We start from the raw sequence: 17,986 nt of genomic DNA on the forward strand, positions 1-17,986 counted from the left end.
GCCACCTCCCGCCCTTCATTCAAATCTTCCTTTTTCTGGCAAAGCGCTCTAAAAAGGTGGGCTAGAAATCAATGTATCTCCAGACTAAACAGAAAGGAAACACGTCCTAACAGGAATGTAGTTTTTTACTTAAACTACAACGTGAAGCACTTTCAACAAGGTCCCTTGTCTCTAGAGAAAAGAACGTTAGGGAACCGGGCAACTCCGTGGAATCCTCGGCAGGGTCGATAGCTCACTCTGCGCTTGCGCGTCCGGTAGCTTGGCCCTGCAACCCCGGCGTGGAGCGGCGGCGCCGCCGCGGATTGGTCGCCGGGGCGCCGGGTCCTCCGCGCGTGCGCAGTTCACCATCCGTGCCGCCCATCCCGCTGCCCGTCCGCGGCCTTAGAAGTGGTCTGGCTGCAGCCGGCGAGCCGACAGCCGGGCAGGCCGAAGGTGGGCTCGGCCTGCTGTCTTCTAGGAAGAAGAGGGCGCTTGCGTTCTCGGTCTCCGGGATCCCTCAGCCCAGCAACCTGCCCCGCCAGTCAAGGGAGAAGCTGAGGAGCCGCCGCTGTGCCGCCGCCATGGCTGCCATGATGGGTCGGAAGTGAGCCTGTGGGTGACCGTGCCGGCCCGGGCGCTGCCGCCCAGGTCCCGGCCGCCCCGCTGGGGAAACGCGACCCCGCGGACCGCGGGCCCTCGGCCTTCGGCACGCTAGCCCCCTCGGCTCGGTCTACTTCCTCCAAGACTGAGCGGCGGGGAGTGGGTCCCAGCCTCGGGCCCCGGCAGCCGGGAAGATGGCGGACCCGGCTGAGTGCAACATCAAAGTGATGTGTCGCTTCAGACCGCTCAACGAGTCCGAAGTGAACCGCGGCGATAAGTACATCGCCAAGTTTCAGGGAGAAGACACGGTCATGATCGCGGTGAGTGCCCCTGTCCCCACCCAGGCTCCCTCCTTCGGGCCCGGCCGCCCCGGGAGTTGAGAGAAGTGGGGAGTAAGCCTAGAGCGGCCTTTGAGGCGCCCCACCTCCCCACTGGGGTCCGACGACCCAGGGGAGGGACTCGGCGTCTCGTTGGGTGCTCCGGGGTTGCCCCACCCCGGTCTGCAGCGCTGGGGACGGGAGGCACCCGCCCTGGGTCCCGGGCACTCCCCTACCTGGGGCGCGGGTGGAGCCGTTGGGGAACCAGTTGAGTGCCCGTTCGCCGGCTTTCTGTGCGCCTGCAGGTTCTGATGTAGATGCAGTCGGTGTGTCGGGCCCCCTCCCCCTCAGATTTATCATTCATAAAATATGTCAGATCAGAGTTCGGCTGAGAACGTTGGGCTCTGCCTTACCGAACCTTAAATAGTAATGATATTTAGTCTTAAAAGAAGTCTTTAACTGTGCGTTAGACTGTCTTGTTTCCTCCGTGGGAGAAGGAAAACCGTAACAGTCGCAGTTATGCTCGACTGCGTGTACCTTCAGTGTTCACCCAACCCGCTTTTGAGTTTACAGTTAGAAATGGCGAATCCAGGGCTGTAAAAAGTAGTTTTCTTTTGAAATGGGAGCGCTCGATTTTGTCTCATCCACCAGCGGATCTCGCCGATGAACGTTGGGTTAAATAAGTGCCCAGAGAGACTCACTGGGTTTTAATGGGTAGCACTCCGGAAGAGTGTTAACTTTTCGTGTGTATATCAAAGTATTATAAAAGCAGACTTTTAAAAAATATATAAAATTTGATCAGTAAACTAGATTTCTTGTTAGTATCAGATTCCTACTTCTAGAATTAGAATCTGCCTTGAAAAATGACTGATAATCACAAGGATGGTGAGATAATGTCTTTTGTAATGTGAAACATAACGTGAAAGGTCTTGAAAATAATTCCCAATTCAAGGAGATTAAAATGGAGAGTAAGATAACTGCCTACAGAACAGTGAACTCTGACAAAAAATTAAATTCATCTTTCTTGCTGCCATCTTTCTACATTGCTATCACGCTCCCCAATTTTAGTGTTAACTTTTTCGTCTTTCCATTTAGCATAAGTTTGAATATCTTAATATAGAAATGGGACAAATATCACAGGAGATGGAACACTGAAGGTTAGAAGCATTGACATGTAAGACAGAACTCAAGTTCCTTAGAATTTTTATGTGAAAGTTTCCAAGTTCAGCTCTAGAAGATCAATGTCATAGCTCCACATTGCTTGGGACGGTTTTGGCAAACAAGTCATTAGGTTCTTAATAACTGCCAGCTCTTACTGTGTGAAGACTGTCAGGCTGGTTCTTTGTTAACAAGTCCACAGAAAAACCTGTGCTATAAATGACATCATGGAGAGGCCAGAAAGTTATGCACGAAACTAATCATCCTTTTCCTCCAGGATGATCTATTTTACATGATTTCAGAAGATGCTCAGAAGGCCTGGTTTGTTAGTTGGCCAACACTAGTAGGCTGTTAGTTTCTCATAGAATTGTTGTGATTACTCAGCCTCTGCAGTGGTTGACATAACCAAGCTATTTTCCTTTCAGATTTGTTTTAAGGCTGTCTTATTTCTTCAGATATTTTTTTTGTGTGTGGATATTTACCCAAACCTATAGTATTGTCAAGATTTATTTGTTGTAATGGTAAGATTTAGGATTCACAAAATGTTTTACGGTTAGGTTAGAAGACAGCCTTCTGTTGCAGGCCAAATACAACATAAGATAGGAGGAAAGAGTTAAAAGAAAATAAACAATTACCACAGGAAGTACACATTTATTTTAGGTTGTTTCCTTTGGATAAAGTTATTTTAAGTTATACTTAGGTTTCCTTAGTAATTAATTTAAGTGGTGATATTAAACATCATGGACAAGTAATTGAGTCATAAATCAGTAATGTAAGTTAGTTGGCCTTTAGATAAACTGGTAAGCATTTTAGTCGTTTTGGGTTTTTTGTTTGTTTAAGTACAAGCAGAAGGATATTACAACTGAGTGACAGCTTTAGAAAATGTAAAGCAACATGTTTAGTTCATTATTTTCAGAAACCAATCTTCTGCATATAGAAGTCATTAATTACTCTGAGATTTCTTTAAAAAATTTTTTTAAGTGCATTCTTTAATTTTTTTTTAAAGTTGTCTGAGAATTTAACGGCAGCTAGAAGTGGAAATAGAAAACCTCTAGGTAAAGTCATCTCTTTTTTTTTTCTTCATTTTACTGGATACTGACCCTGATTCAAAGTAAATAGATTAAGAAGGAATCGCTGCAGTGCAGCATTTAAAATTAAATTGTCTAAAATAATTTGAAAACATTTTCTACACAGCCTTCTGGTTAAATCAAAATTTAAAAAATAAGTGTTTTAGTTTAGAGTGTTACCAAATTGTAACTATAATCAGTGCTCACAAAGAAGATAATTTTTTAGGATTCTGATTTTCATCTAAGTTCAGTTTCCAATATATTGTCCAAACTTTTTTCCTGTTACTCACGTAGTCAGTGATTTTAATGTGGTGTGACCCCATGGCCATGTAATCTTGCAGTGTTTTTCTGTGCTTTGCAGCCTTTGTACAGTTTTTTCTTTTTTTGGTAATTAAATGCTCAGTGAAGTGCTATACATATCACATATTGAATGAAATAGAAATGCATTATTTTTTGAAGATCTTTGACAGTGATATGGTAAAACTATTTGCTTTAGATAAGCAAACTTGTGATCCACAAAAACTGGGGCACTAAGGAAACGCCTTCTGTAGTTCAAAGGAGCCAGCTGAAAACACCAAATAAAAGAAATAAATAAGAAAAGTTATTATTTGATCTGTTTACACATCATAAAAGTGGAACATGCATACTTGCATCAAGTATCTTTACTAACTGTCATTTCTTATATAGTATACTGTAGAGGCTGCCAGAACCCAAAACGGACTGTTGTGGTTCATTGAAATTAGACCTACTTCTAACCTCCAGCACAGTACAGTTTCCCCTTTCAAATGAATGATGATTTGGTCTTCAATCCTGATTACCTTATATATGAAAATTGAAAAAAGGAGCCATCATAATATACCTTTACAGTTGCAGAATGTTAGCCCACAATCAGTGTCTTAACTAAGGAAAATGTAATATGATGTAATCCCATGTGATCTGAAAATCACTATTCAGAATTCCAGAGAAAGACATATTCCTGCCAGAAGTGTGTCCTTTGTAACCAAATTTGGTGTTCAGCCTGGTCTGTGCAGATTCAGATAGGAACCACTCAACTTAAGAAATCTAAGGTAAATAAACATTCCTGTTTGGTTTTGTCCCCTTGAAGCCTAAGTTAGATGTAAATACATCTTGTGAGTTGGAGTATCTTTGAAGATACACATTTTTAAAGGCTGCATGATGTATATTTCAAGACCAAGGGCCAAATTTTTTAAGATATGGATATCCAGATCATGAGTGTTTAATTTATTTGAAAGATTATTAGTTATGGGATGTACCTTTGTTATAGGCCATTAGAAATAGTTTTTATGTTTCACAAGTCTCATTTTTCATCCAGGAAGCCAGGATCACATTTGCTTTATTTAAGAAAATTATAATTCAGTTTTGAAATTAAAGTAAGGCTATTTTGTCAACTTAATACTAAGCACTTCAGGGCTTCCCTGGTGGCTCAGTGGCAAAGAATCTGCCTGCCAATGCAGGAGACACAGGTTCGTTCCCTGGTGGCTCAGTGGCAAAGAATCTGCCTGCCAATGCAGGAGACACAGGTTCGTTCCCTGGTCTGGGAAGATCCCACATGCTGCAGAGCCACTAAGCCTGTGCGCCGCAACTCTGCTCTAGAGCTGGGGGACCGCGACTGCTGAGCCCACGCGCTGCGGCCGGCACTCCAGAGCCTGGGCTCTGAAGTAGGAGAAGCCACCGCGCTGAGAGGCCTGGGCACCACAGCTAGAGAAAAGCCCACGCAGCAGCCAAGACCCAGCACAGCCAAAAATAAAATAAATAATTAAAATAAAAAATACTAAGCACTTCAGTTAGTTTTTTATTTAACGTATAACTTCAGACACAACTTAGCCACTAAACCACCACTACCAACTTTAAAAAGTCACTCAGCTTTATTATTTTTATGTTTGCATGCTCATATTCTTAATCTAATACAGTGGTAGTTTGCATATTTGGTGTTAGGTGATGCCTGAGTAAACAGCTGCATAAAGTATCAGCTTTTGAGGCAGACTTTATATTACCTGTTATTTTTGGCATATCTCTTTCTAAATGTTTATAAGCAATTTTTTTTAGTTTATGTAAAAATGAAGATAGGACTACAGTGGTGTTTGTTCTTTTTATTGTTTAAATGTTTATGTTAATAAAATATCATTTGCCTTATTTTGGAGGGATGCAGTTGTCATACTGTTACCTAACTTCTACTGATTAACTTGTTTCTTCAAGCAAAATTAGAATTATTCGTGAATTCGCTAATGGTGGAGGCTGTTTCTGTTTCAATTCAGTTAACATTACTGATCACTTATCTTCAGTCCTCGTATATAAGTGCTTAGCTTAGTGTTCAAGAATTTATCCAGCCTTATCCTCTGTTATTCTTTGTAGCCTACTCTCACACTAATTAAATGTCATTTCTAAAATTGTGTTACCCATATATAATAGCTCATACCATGGCATTGTTTGGTCACTAAGTCATGTCTGACTCTTTGCAGCCCCATGGACTGCAGCATGCCAGGATTCCCTGTCCTTCACTATCTGCTGGAATTTGCTCAGACTCTTGTCCATTGAATCAGTGATGCCATCCAACTGTCTCATCCTCTGTTTTCTTCTGCTCCTGCCTTCAATCTTTCCCAACATCAGGGTCTTTTCCAATGAGTTGCTCTTTGTACCAGGTGGCCAGAGTATTGGAGCTTCAGCATCAGTTCTCATACCTTATAGATACTAAATAAATGTTTGCTGAGTAAATGAAGAGAGAAAAATACTTTTTTTTTTGATAGAACAAAATATAAATATAGTTTATTTCTGTTATTTTATACTTGTGTTTTCAGAATTATCATGAATACATCTTGTGCCATCAGTGAAATAGTAGATTGTCTTTTATTAGCCACACCTTTAGATTTGAATGTCAGTGTCTTGGAATCTTAGCAGAAGGACACTTTATGTGTGTTGTAGCCAAAGAATAATCAGACATTGAGAAGCCTACATTTAATTGATGCCAAAGTGAGGTCATCTGAGTATATCCTTCAGGAATGCTTTCAGCTGCAGAGAGAAAACAAACTAATGGTGGTTTAAATAAATAAGAGGTTATTTTTCTCACATAGGAAGTCTGGATATGGGCCTTTACTTCTTGCTGACTCTGTTACCCTCTGTCATCCTTAGTTACTGACTTTTCATCCTCATATGTGTCTTGTTTGCAAGATGGATGCTCCAGTTCCAGACATTCATCCCAGAAAGAAGAAAGGGCAGCTTTGGCTGAGGTGATTCTCGGATACCTCCCAGCAGACTGTCACTTCATAGTGTCTAGAGCTGGGTCATGTGGCCAGTAGTTACAAGGAGACTTGGGTAGCAAGTAGTTAGCTTCCAGCCTGTCTGGCAGGAGGCCAGAGGGGAATTGGGAATGGCTTTGGCCTTTAGGGGCTGCTTGTGTCATTGTTAGTGTTATTCCAAGCTTTGGGGAGGGGAAATGTGGGGTATAGTTTCTAAAAACTATGATCTTTTTTAGCTAAGACCCTAGGCAGTATTCTACAAGGTTAAGGCTTTTTTCTGGGTCATGATTGTTTATTTTGGGGCCCAGCTCCCTTCCTATACTTTAGAAGAGACTAGAGAGCTGGCACACACTTACTTTCAGTGCTGAGAACCCTCATGTTCCCTCTCTCGTCTTTAGATGCTTACTTTCTCTCTCAGATTACTAATTGTTCCTGCCAGCTTTTAAACTTGCTCAGATCTTGCCCATCATAAAGCATAGCTTTCTTTGAGCCACAGCTAGATTTCTGTTCAGTTACCTCCTGTTCTTTTTTCACCTCTTTCCAATCTGATCTTTGTCACTGGAGTCTTTTCAATTTTGCCTGACCTCTCCACTACGTATGAGACAGTCACCTCCTCCTTGAAAATACTTCTTTGACTTGCATGGATAGTATACTCTTTGATTTTCATTTCATGCCTCTGGCTCCTTCCCAAGCTGTGTCACCTGTGCTCAAATTGTGTCCTCCAGGTCCTTTAAGGGACCCACAAAATCAAAACTATTAAAAATAATGTTAAACTGTTAGTTGCCTTTTTAACCATGTTGACATTTGATTTGTGCATCCTTGCACTTGAGATTGAACAACATCCTTTGGTTTCTTGATACTCCAAGTTCCTTTCAACCTCAGGATCCTTAAGCATCTTGTTCCCAATGCCTGGAGTACTTCCCCACACTCACTCTCCCTCATGAGTAAATTGATGAGACTGACAGTTGGTGTGCTCTTTATTCTTCGGTTCGTTAACATCTCTTCTCCAGAGTGATTCTCTGCTGTTCTCCTGCCTTCCCGAGTCTCAGGTTCTCCCCTAAGTGCCGTCATAGCCCTTCTGAAGCACCCTGTTGTGCAGGGTGGAATTCCAGTCACTTAATTATTTGTCTGATATCTGCCCCACTCTTATTTCCACTAAAGCAGAGAGTGAATCTGTCATGGTCATCCTTCTAGTGTGATGTCCAGCATAACTGGCATTCCATAAATACTTAAATAAATATGGTTGAAATGCTGTTGCACTACACCGAAAAGCTGAATGGAATAATGGAAGGAAACCTGAACTGAAAGGAGACTTGAGATTGAATTTTAATTTTGTCGTTTACAACTTTTGGACCTTTCACAATTCTAATTCCTTGTCTACAGGATGAGTTAGTGTTGAAAATAGAGTCTGTATCTGCCAGAAAAGATACTCATTAAGTAAAAATCACTCAACAGTATGAGTGCCCACCATAGTAACACTTAATTTCAGTGCTGGGCCTTGGAAATACAACAAGACTAAAACAGACATACTTGGTTTTGTGGAGTTTATTGTAGTGGGTTTGTTCCTGGGCCCTAAGTAAGGACTTTTCCAGAAAGGTTCTAAGTGATGCGTAGTAGGTATCCTATTTTGAAGGTTAAATATATGGTGATGTCTTTAAAGGAGCTTAGAAATGTCTGTTCACATTTAATTTGTGTAGTTGAAACTTTTGTTTCTGTTTTTTAGTCCAAGCCTTATGCATTTGACCGGGTGTTCCAGTCAAATACATCTCAAGAGCAAGTGTATAATGACTGTGCAAAGAAGATCGTTAAAGGTAAATATGTTATACCTTCTAAGTCATCCCAGCAGTAAGTCCAGTTTTGTTCGTGATCTCTCCCATTTGCTCAGCTTTCTTTTTTTTCATTTTACCTTCCCTTTCTTTTCAGTTAGTTGCAAAAATTCAAATAATAAAAAGGTCAAATATAGTTAAACTCTATTGCTCAAATTTCATGAAATTTATGTGCAATGCTTATTGAAGGGTGTTATGAGAATTACAATGTTGTACACATATCCTTGAAATATGCAGTTCTATTAAATATTCCCAAGAGAGTTTCTAAGGTAGCTGTTATAGAAATACAGCAGCATGAAAATGAAGACAAAATTACTAGACAAGTTTCTGTAAAGTAATAGGAAATGGCAGCCTGTCATTCTCCCGTTCCAGTGTTATTCCTTCCCTGGGGACTTGCCCTGTAGTCAAATGAGAGACCCTTGAGGAGTTCACCAGAGGTACCAAAGATGAGAAAAATGTGTACATTCCCATTAATACCATTAACCTATGCTAAGATATTTTCTAAAAACAGAATCTTAGAGCTGAGAGGGTGTTGTGATTATCTGGATTTATTAATACTTCCAGTTAGTGCAGAAAGATATCAAAAGAATCTGATGATTAAATAACTGTTGCTTTGTGAAGTGATTTCTTTCACGCTTTGACAGCTCTAATTGTTGAAAAATACTTCTCAGAGTGAGGCAGCATCTGTCTTGTATTGTTCACTGAGCTAGTGGGGTTGGAATTCAGTATCAAGTGGTTAGGTTAGGATTAAGTAGGAACACAGACATTTCATCTAGTAACAGGAGGAAACAGTTGATGGGTAGAAGTAAGTCCATACCTGTCATGGAAGAAAAATGTTCATTTCATATTAATTCCATTTTGTCTCTAATACAGTGAACAGAATTGTTAACAGAAAGGGGGATGGGGGAGGAAGTGTGAAGAAAAGGTATGAAGTCATCTAGCAGTGTGGAAGTGAATGGATTAGGGAGCTGTGGCAAGATTGCCAGGCAGCATTCAGAGCGCACTTGAGGTTAGCTGCCAGAGAGTTGAGTTTACCCCGTTGTGTTTTGCCAGGAAATACTCAAGAAGGAGAGGAGGGCAGGAGATGTAGTCAGGAGGGTGATGCTCATGGTGAACTGTGGAATCTAAGCTGGCTGAGTGGGAGAAGGATGCAGGTTGCTAGGGAAGGAGGTGATTTATTATGGGACAGTGAAAAAAGGTGGTGAGATTACTCTGTTATAGTCTCAGAGGAGTCAAAGGTTTGTTGAAATCAGGGTAATAGAAAGAGTAAAAGGAAGTGAATAGTTGATGCTTGGAAGGCAGTGCAATTAGTAATGAAAGGAGTGTGACCATGGACTTGGTATCTAAAGGAGAAAAGGATAAGATCATGGAGAAAAGTAGGGTAAGGATCTGAGAGGCCAGGCTGTCATCTAGTACACGGACATCTAGTAATGGGATCACTCACTACTTGTACATGAAACCACCAAGGGTTACAGCAGGAATGGGATCTGTGTGAGATGATAGACAGGAGGGAGAATTAACTGGTGATTCTGTAAACAATTGGAAGAAAGAGGAAAGGGCAGCATCATCTTTTGTTGTAAGCATCAAATAGTTTTCCAGATGGATCTGTCAGGGACGCAGTTATGCTACGTTCTTTGATTTTGGTGTAGTTTTGTCATCAGTACAGCGTAAGATTACTTTAGTTTTTTTAATAATATAAAATTATTGATTCATGAATTCACGGGCAGTTTAAATGTATGAATCGTTTTCATATCTGCTCCAGCCAGCATTAGACCCACTTGAGTATTGTAGATTTTAAAATCTGCGTGCAAGCCTTTAAAGTGCAGATTCTATTCTGTCATTTTAGCTCATAATCCTATTTTGAGTTTTGTTTTTACAGTTATCTTACTAGGGATCTAAATTGGCTATCAGCCTATTTTGATAAGTCTGTTACAGTGTCAAGGGTATTGAAGGCATTTTTTTTTTTTTAAGGTCATTAAACACACTGGAGTTTGGAAAGTATTACTGTGAATCATTTAAAAGTGCTTAATGGACCATGGTCCTTAGCCTGATCTTCTAAAAATGGAATATGGCTGTTGGCGGTTATTTAATCACACTGGGTATTTAACCAACTTAAGATTCTCTTACCTGTACATTTGTCTAGTTCTTAGCTTGGCAACATATCCTCAAGAATATGATGGAAATCTTGCATCCTTTTGTGAAATCATGGTGCATGACTGGTTTTTCCTCATGTACTAGCTGAGTGACCAAACAGTAAGTGAGATCAGTTCAGCCATAGTTTTTCCTTAGTGAAATTTTGGTATATTTGTCTGCGGTTCCCAGAATCCATCGTTTTTCACTTTTTGAAAATGAGTTATCTTCTTTTACCTCCATTCTCTGACTTTTGTGAAATGTTTGTCCTTGGGATGTAATTCTCTTAGAAACTTGAGCTCATTTAAAACCATTCTTTGACCATCCTACCCACCTCCATCCCAAACTCCCTCTTAGCAGTGTTTTTTCTGTTCATTTTGCAGATGATGTAGAAAGTGGTAATACGTCATTTATGACATAATTATCTCTTTTAGGCACTGCAGGTCTACTCATTCATTATTCTTCTGAACATTTAAAAGCTCTCTTTAGGGCCTTAGTTTTTGTTTGTTTAAAAGTCGCTTATTCTGGGCTTTACCTTTCTCATATTGTTCTCGTGATTTTATCTCTTTTGTACATTCTCAGTTGTATAGTCTCTTAACAAGAGGCCCATACCTACTTTCTCAGAACTCTGGTCTGTTGTCCTGACATCTAGGGTACTTGTTTCTACTACTTTTTACTCTATTTCATTACTGTTTACAACTCTAAGATGACTTCATTCTTTTTTTTTTTTTTTTGAATCTCTGTCCTTTTCCTCAACATTCTGATCCCTTTTACTTTTTACCTTTTACAGAAGATTTCTGCTTTACTGTTTGAAACTGACCGAGTTCTGAGTGGCAGTTCCCTTCTTAGCAATGTGATTAAGAGCACAGGCTTTGAAATCAGACAAACTGAGATTGAAGTCTGGGCTTTGCCACTTTTTAGCTTTTTGACTTGTGGCAAGTCACCCAAGCTTTCCAAGTCTTCGTTTCCTCCATAATAAGTGTAGTGTAAGGATTTAAGAAGCTAAAGGTCTTCACTCAGGACCTGGTATGAAGTAAATAATATAACAGATAGCAACTGCTGTTCATTTCCTTTATCCTCTAAGAAAGGAAATTACTTTCTTAGTTCACTCAGCCACAACTGAACTTAGGATAATTCATAACCTATATAGATACTTTCACTCTATAAAATCAGATTTCAAGCAACTGTTAAAATAGAAGGTTTCCGTCTCTCTCTCCCTGTGCCAGCTTTGTAATTTATAGAAAGATATCATGGGGCTGTGACATTTTCCTTTTATCTTCACCCAGAAATTCTACCACTTTGGAGGAGCCTGGTTGTAGTAGCTGGTAGGACTTGTCCTGGACAAGATACAAGTGAGGTGGAATTTCTAACAAATACATAGATTTAAGAAGAGTGACAAGGTAGGGGAGAAGGATGAGGTGTGAGGACAGAAAATCAATTAAATCATGGCAGCTTGGACTTGGGACACTCATTGGCACACAGATCAAGTAGACGGCCATGGTTAGAAACTGGTAGACAGGGATCGACACAATGATGGGTGAGCTGGTGTTTGTCCTAAGATGTGGACTCGAGGAGCAAGCTGCCAGGTGTGAGGTAAGGGCAGCTAGTGTTCTCTGGGTCCCTGAGCGTCCACCAGTGTTGCGTTGTTTCATAAATTTCTGTACCGGTATTTAGCTTATGTATAGGGCTATAACCTTTTCCTTTTTGTAGATTCATTAGATAATTTTTTTTTCTTTTGAACATGGTTTATTCACTTGTATTCTCTTGAATTCTGAACCTGAGTGATGTCTACTAATTGGTTTCCCTGGTGTAAAGTAGTCATTTATTCAGCATTTGCTGTTTGCCAGGCATCTTACCAGGCCTCCTCAGATTCCCTAGTTTCCCACCATAGCTTCCTGCCCTGGACTGTCCGCCACTGTATCCATCTTAATTTTTCCAGATGTAGCCTGCCATGTGTTTATTTTGGTTCTTCTGTTCCTTGAGAATGCAGTGTGGTAGCTAAGAGAGCATGTCTTTGGAGCCAAGACTGTCTGGGATGCCTCCCAGTGCTACCTTATTAGCTGTGGAACTATAGGCTACAGTTTCTCAGTTTTCTCATCTGTAAAATGGGAATAAAATAGTGCCTTGCATAGAGTTTTGTGAGGATTAAATACATTAATAAATGAAAGATTATTAGAGCCTCAGGGCTTCCCTAGTGGCTCAGTGGTAAAGAATCCACCTGCCAATGCAGGAGTTGCAAATTCTGTCCTTGGGGCGGGAAGATGCCCTGGAAGAAGGAAATGGCAACCCACTCCAATATTCTCGGCTGGGAAATCCCACGAACAGAAGCATAGTGGACTACAGTCCATGGGTGGCAAAGAGTTAGGCATGATTTAATGACTGAACAGCATAGAGCCTGACACATAATGCTTTCAAATGTTAGCAGTAATAATTTTATATGATGACTTCTAATTCTCATAGCCTTACCCTGAGCAGACATTTTTGCTGATGAGAAAGCTGAAGTTCAGAGAAATTAAGTGACTTTGACGAGGTGGTAAGCTATTGCCTGACTTTCTAAGTATGTTTCTCTTGTTTACAAAGTATGAAAGTATTATTTGTCCATAGTTCCACCTCCATCTATTCCTCATAAGAAAGGCAAAAGTATAGAGGGGCGGGACTCTTTAGAAAGATGAGAGAGATTCTGTGTTTTAGTGTTAATAATAATCATTCAACAAGTATTTGAGTTCATCCTAAGTGCCAGGCACTGTGCTAGGAGTTAAACACAGCCCTGGCCTCAAGGATTTTACAGGCTCATGAGGAAGACAGTGGTCAGTATTATGATAAAATGCAGGTGCTACGAGAACACATAGGGTGGGACTCTTACCCATATTCGTTTGGAGGTGGCTTGTGGAATTGCATTGGAGGAAGAAGTAAAGCCTAAGCTAGTCTCAAGGGTGCACAGGAATAGGAAGGAGAGTGAGTTGTGCCCTCCAGACAGAGATGCCTGTAGGCTAAGGCTGTCCACATGTGGAAAGGATCGCCTGTGTTGAGGGAAGACATCGCCTGTGTTGTGGTATGACTATGATGTTGAACCATCTGAAATTTATCAAATTCAGCCATTTTTACCAATAAAAACAGTGTGAGGGGAAGGATAATGGGAGATAGAGCTGAAAAGGCAAACAAGAGCCAGTTCCAAAGGTGCCTAATTTTATTGCTTATAGATGCATACTCTCTGGGGTTTTCAAAGAGAAGAGTATTATTTATGTTTGTTTGTTCAAGGTCTGTACTTTTAAAATATTCATTGTATGTAAATTTTACCTCTGAAGAACAAAACTGCGAAACATTGAGTTCTAGCCAGTGGTGTACATGTGCTGGAGTATTTAGATGGAAATGTACTGAAGTCTCTGAAATGCATTTAATAAATGGGTGGATAGATACATGATTAAGACAAACAGTAAAATGATAAAATGTTACTGATAGAATCTTAGTACTGATTAGAGGGTTGTTCACTGTAAAATTCATTGTTTTTCTGTATGTTTACACTTTTTTTATAAAAAACATTGACAAATCACTCTAGAAAGCAAAAGTCAGGAATGGAGGTAGGCAAGAAGGGATTATTTTTCTAATTGATAACACTGTTATTACTTTAATGATAGCCTGGTGCCTCTATAAATCAGCTAATCCTGGTTCTATCCCTTGCTCCCAGGACAGAGCCTAGATTATAGTTTGCAGTAAATATTTGAAGATTGACTATTCCATAGTCTCTGTTATCATATAAAAATTTTAAGCTTTGCTTAAAGTCCCAAATACAAACATATTGCATAAATTTATTATCCTCCAAGCCTTCATGTAAGGTGTTTCACCCAACACATTTACTTTTAATGTCATATAGACATACGCTGTTTATATGATCTTAGGGAAATCATTTATTCATTCATCTACCAGTATTTATTAAGTAGTTATTGTGGCAGTTGCTAGGTAATTGGATCATAGCATGGATGAACCTTCATGTATAGATCTAATAAAATTTTGGAGTTTATCTTTAGATTTTGTATGATTGATTAAAAAATCTTTTGCAGAGGGTGTGATATTGATATATGGACATCAGTTATATATAAAAGAAGTAGATTGGAAAGGGTCTAGTGCTTCTTTTTTACCCCAGATGATTTCATCTTCAGAATTACTAACAGAAATACTGCAGTCTTAATCTGTTTTAAATGTAATTCCTGAAACTATTTTGCTTCTCTTCATGAAACTGAATGAAAGTTTCAAATGTTTGAGATCTCTTAAAATCTTCCCAGAGAAGTAAGTACTAATACCTTCTTTTTCTTATAAATAAATAGCTCTATAGCAAATCTATTAATCTAGTTAGTCGTGACCAATGTTGGCACTTTTTTCCTTTTCTTTTTTCTTTTTATAAATAGTCAACTTAAAAAAAGACAAGAATTTGCTTGCTTATTACAAATTTATTTTCCACTGTTACCATCTGCTGTTTCCAGCAGAGCCCTCAGTTTGTACTTTGGCTTCCTCTAAAATAGTACATGATTTTATAGTACCTTTCTTTTTACGAAAACAAGGAAAAACAACTTTAAAAGTCCCCAACAAACTGAATCCCCAAAACTGGAAACCAAAAGTCACCTTGCTCACTCACATTCCACCACCACCCCTTAGCCTAGTAAAAGAAGCTACTTAAATGTTAATGGTAGGTCTTGGGGTACACAAAGGGCTAGAAAAAAAATTTGTGTGGTGTTTTTTTTTTTTTTTAATTCCATGGAAACTCTGATAGTTGATTTTGAGATGGGACTGAGTTTGTTATACTTTGTATAAGGAGGAATATTGTGGATTTCTGCTTAACCACCAGTAGGCCACCAATCAGTCTTCCTTCTAAAAGCTAGTTCATATCTGTACATAAACTGGAAGAGCATTTTTTTTCCTTTTAGGTCATGTAAAGCTGTAGAATACTGTTGCATTGACATCTAAGATGTACATTGATTGACAGGAGAGATGATTATAAGCAATGGAATTTAAAATTTGTTTCTTACTGACAACAGACAGTAACTTGGGCTAAAGAGAAAGGAATTCCCTAGGTGAATCCTCAGTGAGAAAATTACTATTATATATTCTTACTAATTTCCTTTAATGGTCTTGCTTAAGGAAAAAAAGCCCCCTGGTGTATTAAATCTTTTATTTTCTCATAGATGTACTTGAAGGCTACAATGGAACCATATTTGCATATGGACAAACATCCTCTGGGAAGACACACACAATGGAGGTAATGTTTTTTAAACAGTATTTGGATGTAGTTGGCAGCACATACAGTGTATTCATTCATTATTTGTGACATTTTATCATGTTTAAACAGCTTTATTTACTCTTTACTGCTTTGTCTCGTACAAATTATATACGAAAAACATGGTTAGAATCTAATCAGTTCCTGACTTTGAATAGAAATTTTATATATGAAATCATATTGAGCTTTGTTTTATCCACATAACAGCAAAATTGTGAATGTCTTAGAATTAAGAATTCTCTGTCACCTTATAATGGGGAATTTTGAAATTTTTAATGTTTGTGTGTTTTCAGTTCTATTTGGAGCACTTAGATTTTTTCCTTCTCTCTTTGGTCATGTCTGTGCATATGTCTCATTTCCCAACCCCTAGCCAGATACCTAGCCCTCTTCTCTGATAAGAAAGCTCCAAAATTATCAGAGCTGCTACTAATAATGAATGTAAACCTGCTCAAGCTTTGCTTCTAGAAAACAGCCTATAAGCTGCCTCTGCTACAGAGTGTCTGCTTTTATCATTTATCTGAGCATTCTACATATGTAAAGTAAATGACTGCTTATTTTGAAGTCACTCATGTTATTTTCATCATGTTAAAGTCAGGTAACAAAGACATTCTTAGCACTTGGATGAATTTGACTTGAAGTAGATAGAATGATGCAGATTTAAATGGTGAGCAACTCACAAACATTTTCCTGGAATGTGTTCATTCACAAATTGCATCATCTGAATCTAATGATTAAAGAAAAGGCTATGATCAGTTGGTAACTGTATGATTAGTGTACATTATTTATGTGTAACTTACCAAAATATGTAACAGTTGATTGGGGTTTTTTAGGTATTTGTACAGCCACATTTTTTCACCAAAAAAAATAGCAACAATTAGAATTCCTATCCTCTCTTGACTGTGAATTGTAAATTAAAAGTTTTGATTTTTAATTTGTTTGTTACAGTTTATTTAGGAACTCTAGTTTTGTTTTCTGTTTAGGGTAAACTTCATGATCCAGAAGGCATGGGAATTATTCCAAGAATAGTGCAAGATATTTTTAATTATATTTACTCCATGGATGAAAATTTGGAATTTCATATTAAGGTAAAATCACTGGGGAAAGGTGATATTTTATTTTATACCTAGAATAATTTTGTTCAATATTTTTCCTTTAAAAAGTATTTTAAAAATTACGGGCAGGTGTAGTTGAAAGATTGTTAGAATTAGTAAACTCAGACCCTTCCTCTGACATAGTAAAGGAGTAAGCCAAGTCTTTCTTGCCTTAGATGCCTCCTCTTTAAGATAAAGGAGTTTGTTTTGCTACAAAGCTCAAAAGTTCTGACTAATTAGACCTAATGAGTCTAATTTTAGATGAAGATACTTAGTGGAAAATGCACTTTAGTTACATAAAGAGTTGAGTGATTTTAAGGCTTCCCATTAGAATATGAGCTGTAGCTGACTTGGCACTGGCACTGGTACCTGGCACTCAGGCTGGAATAAATATTTGATGAATAAGTAAATAAATTACTTTGTGATTTTAAGTGGTTGGTTTTATTCCCCCCTTTATTTCTTCTGCCCTTTAGGTTTCATATTTTGAAATTTATTTGGATAAGATAAGGGACCTGTTAGATGGTAAGTTAAATTCTTGCTCTTTGATGTTACTGTTTTTAGTTGTAAATGTGATACCATTTCTTAATAACCTATATGAAACTGACTTGAATTATAGGAAACATTGAAAAATGTTTCTTTCAAAGTTTAATTGAACCCCTGTTGACTTATTTAAAGCATGTATTTGTGGGCACTTCATAGGTAGTAACTAGACGATTGGACGGGAGGTCCAGAGCCTGAGTCCTGCGCTCTTGTCTTCTCTCAGCTGCCAGACACATCGTCCTTGGCAGACCACAGAACCAGTCTGACTTAGTGCTCTTCTTTTCAAAATATGAGCTGCAGAGGCTGGCCTGGACCTAAAATTCCATGTCTCTATATAAGTCTACTTCTATAGGCTTTTGCTTTTGCAGTGATATTTTCATGTTTTTTTAAGTTCATTGTTCTTAGGCTGCATGGGAAGAGAAACAAGAAACAATTGAATTAACTATTTCACAGTCAGTATTAGCAGTTAGGAAAATGTTAATGCTATTTATTTTTCTTTCTCAGTTTCAAAGACCAATCTTTCAGTTCATGAAGATAAAAATCGAGTTCCTTATGTAAAGGTAGGTATAATTCAGAATGTTTAGAAAAGCCCTATAATATTTTTTAAAGGGTGGTGACATTCTTTAAAATTTATTTTACAGGGATGTACAGAGCGTTTTGTATGTAGTCCAGATGAAGTTATGGACACCATAGATGAAGGAAAATCTAACAGACACGTAGCAGTTACAAGTAAGTGGCATATTTAGTAATACTAG

The 17,986-nt window shown here is 38.8% G+C and overlaps 1 protein-coding gene across 4 annotated transcripts in view; it reads left to right on the forward strand.

Moving 5' to 3' along the window:
- Nucleotides 1-225: 225 nt before the first annotated feature.
- Nucleotides 226-17,986, forward strand: part of KIF5B (kinesin family member 5B) — a 46,726-nt gene continuing 28,965 nt past the window's right edge. Inside the window, exons 1-7 of one of the 4 annotated variants that reach the window (XM_043883219.1) lie at nucleotides 226-899; nucleotides 8,099-8,186; nucleotides 15,509-15,582; nucleotides 16,581-16,685; nucleotides 17,165-17,213; nucleotides 17,736-17,791; nucleotides 17,873-17,960. In XM_043883219.1, the coding sequence (XP_043739154.1) occupies nucleotides 774-899; nucleotides 8,099-8,186; nucleotides 15,509-15,582; nucleotides 16,581-16,685; nucleotides 17,165-17,213; nucleotides 17,736-17,791; nucleotides 17,873-17,960 (586 nt within the window). In that variant the 5' untranslated portion in view covers nucleotides 226-773. The remainder of the gene's footprint in view (nucleotides 900-8,098; nucleotides 8,187-15,508; nucleotides 15,583-16,580; nucleotides 16,686-17,164; nucleotides 17,214-17,735; nucleotides 17,792-17,872; nucleotides 17,961-17,986) is intronic. The other 3 variants (XM_043883215.1, XM_043883218.1, XM_043883217.1) reach the window with 3 other exon arrangements.

Source organism: Cervus elaphus, chromosome 23, assembly GCF_910594005.1.
Source record: "Cervus elaphus chromosome 23, mCerEla1.1, whole genome shotgun sequence".
Lineage (NCBI taxonomy): Eukaryota > Metazoa > Chordata > Mammalia > Artiodactyla > Cervidae > Cervus > Cervus elaphus.